A 9418-nucleotide genomic window follows, 5' to 3' on the forward strand; every position below is an offset into this window, starting at 1 on the left:
TCTTCAAATCATATATTAAAAGGAATAGAGAACAACTTATTATAGTTGCGAATGGTCAAGGTGTACCCATATGCGGCTCTGGGAATATAATTTTGGAATCATCTATTGTATTAAAGGATGTTTTACATGTTCCACAGTTAGCCAATAATCTTATCTCTGTGCAAAAGCTCACAAAAGATTTAAATTGTTCAGTAACATTTTTCTCGACTCATTGTGTTTTTCAGGACCTTGCTACGGGGAAGACGATTTTAACTGCCAAAGAGTAGAGTGGTTGTATCTGTTGGAATCTAATCACCAAAACACAGCAAAAATCATGAGTCAACAAGCTACATCCAAGACATGGGCAAATTCTCAAATATGGCTACATCATAAAAGGCTTGGGCATCCTTCATTCAACCTTCTTAAGTCCTTATTTCCTCATTTGTTTACTAAGGAGTCTGGTGAGTCTTTTAATTGTGATATTTTTCAATTGTCAAAACACCATCGTGCATCCTATCCTATTAGTAATAAAAAGAGTACTTCTCCATTTGATTTAATTCACTATGATGTTTGGGGACCTGTCGTAGAATCTATTTCCGGAGCTAAATGGTTCATTACCTTTATTGACGATTGTACCCGTGTCACATGGACATATCTTATGAAAAATAAATCAGAAGTTTTCCAAATCTTTGTTAATTTTTTCCGTTTGGTCCAAAATCAATTTGGAAAAATATCAAAAGACTCAGGTCTGATAATGTTACTGAATATGTGAATCATGAATTTCTCAATTTTTTGTCTCATAATGGTATTGTTCATGAACTAACATGTGTAAACACCCCTCAACAAAACGGGGTTGTAGAAAGAAAGAATCGTCATCTTCTAGAAGTAACTAAAGCTCTTCTTTTTCAAATGTCTGTTCCAAAAAATTACTGGGGAGAAACTGTGTTAACTGCCACATATCTCATCAACAGGTTACCCACCCGTATCTTAAATGGAATTAGTCCTATAGAGTCTCTATTGTCTTTTGTTCCCTCTTGCCCCCTAATATCGAGTTTACCTAGTCAAGTCTTTGGATGTACTATTTTTGTTCACTCTCATCATCCTAATTGTAGTAAATTAGATCCCAAAGCTCTTAAATGTGTCTTTATTGGGTATCCTTATAATAAAAAAGGGTACAAATGTTATCATCCTCAAATTCGTCACGTCTTTATCACCATTGATGTCACCTTTCATGAAACACAATCCTTTTATGTCAGTCCACCACTTCAGGGGGAGAAAACACTTAAAGTGGAGGAGCTCTCCTTCTTGTCATTACCATATTTGTCTTTGTAGGATGCCCAAGATCTGAGCAATGAAGCTACCATGGTCCATAACGAGGAAGAAGTAGAAGAAGAGGAAGAAGACAAAATTTTTGGCAAAAAATATGAAAGAAGAAAATAACCCACTTCGACTCTCGAGCAAGAAAGAATGTCTAATCCAGAAGTGAGGATCCCTAAAGATAACAGTGAGGAGGTAAGTATTACTGAGGATTTACCCATTGCATTAAGAAAGGAAAGAAGGTCCTGCGCTAAATATCCTATTTCTCGATATGTTTGCACTAACAATCTCTCTGATAAGCACAAAAGTTTTATTATTGCCATTGATGTCACAAAAATTCCTACCTCAATCCAGGAGGCCATGAAACTTGAACATTGGACTCAAGCCATGAAAGAAGAGATGAATGCATTAGAAAGAAATTCAACTTGGGAGATTGTTGATAAGCCAAGAGACAAGAAGGCAGTAGGATGTAGATAGATATTCATAGTGAAACATAAGGCAGATGGGACAATAGAAAGATATAAAGCTAGATTGGTGGCAAAAGGCTATACCCAAACTTATGGGATTGACTATGAGGAGACCTTTGCCCTAGTGGCAAAGATGAATACAGTTCGAGTTGTTCTCGCTTTGGCTGCTCATTTTGGTTGGGACTTACACCAGTTGGATGTGAAGAATGCCTTTCTTCATGGAAATCTGGAAGAGGAAGTGTACACGGAGATTCCCCCTAGAGCATGGTTTGGAAGATTTACAAAAGCAATGGTTTCCTTGGGATACAGACAAAGCCAAGGAGATCATACTCTATTCATAAAGAACTCTTCTATAGGTAAATTCACTCTATTGCTTGTCTATGTGGATGATATGATTATTATAGGAGATGATAAAACAAAAAAATTGGCATTAAAAGAAAAATTGGCAGCCCAATTTGAAATGAAAGACCTAGGAAAACTAAGTATTTTCTTGGAATAGAGGTTGCTTATTCCATGAACGAAATTTTCATCTCCCAAAGGAAATATGTACTTGATCTCCTCAAAGAAACAGGAAAGCTGGGATGTAGAACCTCAACAGTTCTTATATAGAAGAATCACAGAATTGGAAGTGAAGAAAATGCTCTTGTAGAGAAGGCCCAATATCAGAGATTAGTTGAAAAATTGATTTATCTATCACACACAAGACCAGACATTACTTATGCAGTTAGTGTGGTGAGCCAATTTATGCATGATCCCAGAGAGAGACACATGCAAGCAGTTGAAAAAATTCTCTAGTACTTGAAGTCAAGTCCAGGAAAAGGGGCTATTGTTCAAAAGGGAAGATACATTGACTATGAAAATATATACTAATGCTGACTATGCAGGTTCTATTACTGACAGAAAATCTACTTCTGGGTATTGTGTGTTTCTTGGAGATAGTCTGGTAACGTGGAAGTGCAAAAAGCAAGATAGGGTATCTCGTTCTAGTGCATAAGTTGAATTTCGAGCCCTTGCTCAAGGAATGTGTGAAGGACTCTGGATGAAAATCATTTTGGATGACAAAGTCAAGGTGGACAACCCCGTGCAACTATACTGTGACAATAAGTCTGCCATGAGTATTGCCCATAATCCAGTACAACATGATAGGACCAAACACATTGAGATTGATAGACATTTCATCAAAGATAATCTAGATAGAGACTTTGTGATAACAACTCATGTTCCTACAGAACTTCAGATAACAGATATTTTTACAAAAGGGCTCCCTCAGGGTAGATTTCAAGATCTTGTAGGCAAGTTGGGAATGATTGATATTCATTTACCAACTTGAGGGTGAGTGTTGTAATTAGAGGAAAATCTTCCTAATTAGAGAAAATATCTGTAGAATCTTCTAGTTTATTTTTCAAAATATTTTTCCTTATTTCCTTATTTTGGAAGATTAGATTGTTACAAATAGGTGTTAGGAAAATGTAATACGTATGAATGATAACAGTAAAATCATTCTCCTTTTCAAGTCCTATACATATTCACCCTTTTCTCAACCAAGCAACATATTTGTATAAGGAACTTCACGCTCGACACCATTCACTTTGGGCTTGACATTATTAATACATGGAGCTCTCTATTTCATCCATGCTTGGTGCTACTCAACCTGCACCCAACATGGATGAGGTCAAAGAACCCATGGGTCAATCACGCCTGGCATGACTAAATCCATGCCCAACCCCATTTTAAGCAAAAAAAATTCTCTCTCCTCACGTTCGACATCACTCCATGCTTTGGCGCCTAACATCACTTAGGAAGAGAACTCTATCTTGGTCATATTGGGTGCCACATAATGTAGAGCCCAACGTCACGAACTTAGAGAATTTTCTTTCACCTCATGTCTGACATTCTTTAACCTACGCTCAATGTGATCAAGTTAGAGGCTTTTCTCTCTTCTCACACTTGATACCACCAATCTTGAACTTGACGCAAGTGAGATAGAGAACCCCTGATTTGAGCCATGCCCAATGTCATGAAGGCGTGCCCAACGTGATGATGAAATTTACACATAAGAGATTCATGATTTTTCTCCAATTTGTCTGAAACTCAATCTCCAATATGCAATACATCCAATTTCATATATGCATCACTAACAGTTCATTTCCAGCAAGAAACAACACATGCAACCATCATTTGGATAAGTCACCAAGATCACCTCAACATACTTCATAACAACAAAACTTAAAACCTCCATCATCATTCAATTCGAATTCAACCAGCATAACAACATTTGGATGAAAATCAATCAACAAGCAACTCAAACAATCCAATAAGAATCAAAGTTCTAGCTTTTCTTACCTCTAAAATTCCCAAAATTAGAGAAGAAAAAGAAGAAGGACTAAGCTCTAAGAACTCTATACCACCACTAACGAGATTGATTCTTGCTTGGAAGCTTGAATCTTCAACTTGGTCACCCTAGATTCAACTGTAGGGTGGAGTAGAAGAAGGAACCAACAAGGGAAGACGAAAAAGAAATCTTCAGTTTTCTATAACACCCCATTTTTCACAAAATATTATATAAGTTTTTATTAATAATTTTAGTATTTTTATTTTTAGTAATAAGGGCTGTTTAATATTTATTTTAATTAATATATTTTTTAGTATAATTCATAATATTTTATTAAAAGGGTAGTATAATATTTTATTAATAAGGAAAGAGAACTTCAAGATAATCATGATTAATATGTTTAACTAGAGAGTTAAAAGGATCAACTACAAAAAAAAAGGATTTAACCGGAGTTAATTTTGAATTTAACTAGAGTTATAACCCCCGTTAAATGCATTTCCAGGAGTTGTACAAACCTCCGGTAAATCATCCGTAGGGAACGTATTAGCGGGGTTTTTAGCAACCCCTGGAAATTACAAATTTTTTGGCAGTTTTAAACCCCAACTAAGTAGTTGAGATTTTTAACCCCCAGTAATTAACAAAGGTTTCTAACCCTGACCATGTAGTTATGGTTTCTAAACCCCAATAATTAACAAGGGTTTCTAACCTCAGCTATGTAATTGCGATTTTTAACCCTTAGTAATTAACTAGGGTTACGTAACCTCCATTAAGTAATGTATGTTTATAACCCCCGTTAAATAACATGTGTTTTTAAGTGTTCCATCATTCCTTTGATTCCATAATTTTTGCCTATAGTCACTCCATTTTGTGTTAAGTGATTTGAAGACATATTGTACATGAGCTTGAGAGTGAACTTCAAACTTAGCCTTCAAATTATTAAATAATTAAAGTCAACAATTAATTGATTATAATTGAAATTACAAATAAATGAAATGTATACAACACTTAATTCAATGGTGTTTTTAAGAACATCTTCTTTATAATCTTTTGGAATCTTTCTCCAACTTTATAGCAAATAGGAAATACATTAACATTTCTAGCAATTTGACCTAAGAACCTATTCAACAATGCTCTAACATTGTCAATCGGTTGGCCCTCACTATTCCAATGCACAATAATCTTTTCATTAGGAGGTAAAAACCAAACATCATTGACTGTCAAATGTTTTGTACTTTTATTGCCTTGATCATTTGTTAAAGTATCACATAAACATGAGAAACAAGAATTTAATTTAATTATATACTAGCAAATTAAATCTAACCTATGAATTCAACAAGACTTGATCTCTTGCATAAGGAACAATTTTTCTGATATATGTAATTTAAATAATAATAATTAAAGCTTACTTATCACATCAACAAGCCATGATCTCCTATGTGATGCAACCTTTGATTGCTTTGCTTGCATGCCAATTTCCTCATTTACTTCCTTTTCACTATCATATTGTAACTCAAATGTAGCTACAGGTGTAGATTCATAATGAAAATCATGTGCAGGTTGAGAATTAAAATGAGATGCAAGGGGAGGTTGAATATTTATTTGAGGTGCAGAGTCACCATTACTAGAGGAAAATGTCCTCTTCTTCAAAGATCCTGGAAAACAATTAGAATAATACAAATGAAATAAGAAATATAGTCCATAAAATTAATGCAATTGATGTATGAGTTCCAAATTGAAATGAAAGTTGATGCATCTTACTTGGTTCAGCTGGAGGAGACATTGTATTAGACTGAAGTGCAAGTCGAGGTAGAGGTTGATTATTAGGTTGTGAAGGATGAGTATGCACTTGAGGTGCTGGAAATCAATTAGATCAATATAAGTGAAGCAAGTCAAAATAATTAATGCAAGTAAAATAAGTCTAAATTGACATGAAAGTGGAAACATCTTACTAGGTTGACATGCTAGAGGGGGTGGAGGTGGAGCTTGAGTACAAGGTTGTTGAGGTGATGAGTTAGACTTTGTTGAGATTGCAAATTTCATCTTCAAGGTTCCTAACATGAAACATATAATATTCATTAGAAAAGGTGTTGTCTTCAAGTGTAATTTTAAATATTAGTAAAGAGACATTGTATTTTTAATACATACTAGGATGAGATGGATGATGTGAAGATGAAGGTTGAGTACTTCTATTGTGGGGAGTGGCTGAAACATGGCCAAAAGAGCCACCTTTGTTCGTATGTGCTCCGCTAGTCTTCTTGTTAGGAATTTCCTTCATCTTCAGGTATCCTGAAATCAATAACATTAGTACAAGTCAAATTAACAAATTAATTGATAATGGTATATATAACACAAGGTAAGGATGATATGAAAATACAATTAGTATATACAGTAATAATTAAAATTTGACCTTGTTAGTGGAATATTCCCTTCCCCATCTGGAAATAATATTTCCAAATTTTGTTGCTCAAAAGGCTCACATTCATGAAAAGTATCTCCATCTTCTCCACCCATGTCATATAAGTCCCGTGGCTTTACATGTACAAGTACACTCCAATTTTTATCTAACTCATCCTCTACATAGTAAACAATTTGAGCTTCTGAAACCTGAATGTATGGCTCATCGTCTTCATCATCACCGATGTGTATTAAATGTGCAAAACTTACTAATGTAAATCCTAGTTCATCTTTCACAATCCCTCTAGAAGTAGTTGTATTAGCTCACATACATTTGAACAAAGTAACTGAAAATCGAACTTGATAGTTTATCTCAATTATGTCCAATAATTTTCCATAATAAGGCACACCACCAAACTGCATTTAATTGTCACTACTACTAGCATAACTCATCGTGCCAAATGTACCAAATAATTCACTATTTTGTGTTTTAAGGCCTTGGTCTCTCTTCTCACCAAGCTTAAAAAAAAACACAACGAGGACCAAGAATTTTATAGGTGGCTGAGCAAAAACTATGCATGCAAATTCTAATAAACAATCACACAATTTCATTTCTTAAAAAATATTTTATCCTAGTTGTAAATTGTGTTGATGACTGTACATAGAGAGAAGAAAAAATGATTGTGCTTTTGTGGGGAAAAAAATATTAAAACTGCAAACAGAAACATAAACGAACAAAAACATTACCTTGGTATAACTCAATGAAAGCCAACACAAATCTTAACCAACCAAATGAACTCTAATTTTCTAAGCCAGATGCACTTCCCAATAACAGTCATAATTAACTCAATAAATAAAATATGATTTACAGAAGATATAAAAGAATAAGGAATGCATCAAGTACCTCCTTCACGTATAGTCTTTCCTGTGATTTCACATGGAAATTTTGGTGCAGCGACAATTGTAATGCTAACACTTGAAGTAGTTCTATAGGACAGGCAAAAAAGAACAAATCAAAAACACCTTCCCATGATTTTTATTATTGACTCCTTGTGAATTCACAACTTAATACATAGATAGAAATAATATAAATTGCAAAAATCAATGTATTTAACAAAGCAGGAAACTAGATAAATGCAATTACATACAGAAGCACGAAAAATCAATTAACTACTTTAGGCCACACTCCCTTATGAGGTAAGCGACTCAGCATTTTAGATTACAGAGAGAAAAAGGACTTGCCTCGGAAAATAAGGTTTATATCATATATAAAATGTAACCATAAATATATACATTTTCTCTTCTCACCAAGCTTATTAAAAAAAAAACACAATGAGGACCAAGAATGTTTGAGGTGGCTGAGCAAAAACTATACATGCAAATTCTGATAAACAATCACACAATTTCATTTCTTAAAAAATATTTTATCCTAGTTGTAAATTGTGTTGATGATTGTACATAGAGAGAAGAAAAATGATCGTACTTCTGTGGGGCGAAAAATATTAAAACTGCAAACAGAAACAGAAACAGACAAAAAAATTACCTTGGTATAACTCAATGAAAGCCAACAAAAATCTTAACCAACCAAATGAACTCTAATTTTCTAAGCCAGATGCACTTCCCAATAACAGTCATAATTAATTCAATAAATAAAATATGATTTACAGAACATATAAAAGAATAGGGAATGCATTAAGTACCTCCTCCATGTACAGTCTTTCCTGTGATTTCAGATGGCAATTTTGATGCAGCGACAATTGTAATGCTTACACTTGAAGTAGTTCAATAGGACAGGTAGAAAAGAACAAATCAAAAACACCTTCCCATGATTTTTATTAATGACTCCTTGTGAATTCACAACTTAATACATAGATAAAAACAATTTTGCAAAAATCAATGTGATTTAATAAAGCATAAAACTAGATAAATGCAACTACACAGAGAAACAAGAAAAATCAATTAACTACGTGAGGACACACTCCCTTATGAGGTAAGAAATTCATCATTTTAGATTATAGAGAGAAAAAGGACTTGCCTTGGAAAATAAGGTTTATATCATATATAAAATGTAACCATTTCATAACCCTAAATCTGAAAAAGTTGAAAACCTAGATAGATTAGGCGATGTGGCCTTCCCTTTGAGAAAGAGGAGGAAATGGTCTCTGAAAAAAGGGTCGTGCTTTGAGTAGCAGAGGGATTGTCCGGCCTTGAAAAAAAGGGACGTTCTTTGAAAAAATGGTCTTTGAACAATGAAGCATTGTGCGGCCTGAAGGTGGGATTGTGCAACTCGAATAGAAAAGTTGTAGGGCACGCACAGAGAGGGAAAAATTAAACAAGGCTTAAGGCTAGGTTAGGAAAAAAATGATTGTATTGATAAAAAATGGGGGAAATGAAAAATAATTAAAAATAAAAGGTGTGAATCATATTTTTTTTAATGAATAGATTAAATTAAATAAAAAATATATAAATTTTACGGTGTTTATAATAAACTCATCGATTTACTTGGGGTTTCATTATAAACTGTTGGAACTTAACTAAGGTTAATAAAGCCCTTGATAATTTCATACATTTCTAGAGGTTATGATAACCTCAGCTAAATAACCCCCGTTAAATCTTAGTTTTTTTTTGTAGTGTTAAGATTTTTAAAAGCAAAGTTTTCTAATCAAACCCTTCTCACGCTTCTATTTTTACCTATGCGCTTTAGAGCTCGAAGAACAAGAGTAGGAAGGAAATCACCTTGGAGTCGTGCACCCATCATCTAGAGCTTATCCAGGTAAAGGGAGAGTGAGAAACCTCGCTCTAGATGTGGATTTGTATGCCTAGTAATGAGATTGACTCCCAATCCTATGTATGTTGTATGTCAATGTATGAGGGGTTTCCCCTAATACTTTTGTTTTACTCCTTATTCTTCTCACTTATAATCAATGGC

General features: G+C 34.1%; 2 protein-coding genes across 2 annotated transcripts; one reads left to right on the plus strand and one right to left on the minus strand.

The window, feature by feature from the left end:
* Positions 1-1896: 1896 nt before the first annotated feature.
* On the plus strand, positions 1897-2757 carry LOC109802619 (putative mitochondrial protein AtMg00810). Its single transcript, XM_020364036.1, has 2 exons — positions 1897-2119; positions 2648-2757. Exons 1-2 carry the CDS (start codon positions 1897-1899, stop codon positions 2755-2757), a joined length of 333 nt encoding a protein of 110 aa, XP_020219625.1.
* A 1658-nt stretch (positions 2758-4415) lies between these two features.
* LOC114916106 (uncharacterized) lies at positions 4416-8867 on the minus strand. The gene is made up of 7 exons (XM_083074129.1): positions 8190-8867; positions 7394-7476; positions 6503-6668; positions 6241-6381; positions 6045-6146; positions 5854-5949; positions 4416-5747 (listed from the first exon to the last, which is right to left on the minus strand). Exons 4-7 carry the CDS (start codon positions 6368-6370, stop codon positions 5491-5493), a joined length of 585 nt encoding a protein of 194 aa, XP_082930255.1. The 5' UTR covers positions 6371-6381; positions 6503-6668; positions 7394-7476; positions 8190-8867; the 3' UTR covers positions 4416-5490.
* Positions 8868-9418: the final 551 nt, after the last annotated feature.

This window comes from Cajanus cajan, chromosome 5, assembly GCF_000230855.2.
Source record: "Cajanus cajan strain Asha chromosome 5, NIPB_CcT2T_4, whole genome shotgun sequence".
Classification (NCBI taxonomy): Eukaryota; Viridiplantae; Streptophyta; class Magnoliopsida; order Fabales; family Fabaceae; genus Cajanus; species Cajanus cajan.

Bases quoted from the DNA above. Each gene is read 5' to 3' on its own strand.
- LOC114916106 (XM_083074129.1), bottom strand. From the start codon at position 6,370: ATGAAGGAAATTCCTAACAAGAAGACTAGCGGAGCACATACGAACAAA. The intron at 5,950-6,044 runs GTAAGATGTTTC...ATTGATTTCCAG, and splicing joins CCCTCTAGCATGTCAACCTA to CACCTCAAGTGCATACTCAT. The intron at 5,748-5,853 runs GTAAGATGCATC...ATTGTTTTCCAG, and splicing joins GTCTCCTCCAGCTGAACCAA to GATCTTTGAAGAAGAGGACA.
- LOC109802619 (XM_020364036.1), top strand. From the start codon at position 1,897: ATGAATACAGTTCGAGTTGTTCTCGCTTTGGCTGCTCATTTTGGTTGG. The intron at 2,120-2,647 runs GTAAATTCACTC...CTGACTATGCAG, and splicing joins CATAAAGAACTCTTCTATAG to GTTCTATTACTGACAGAAAA.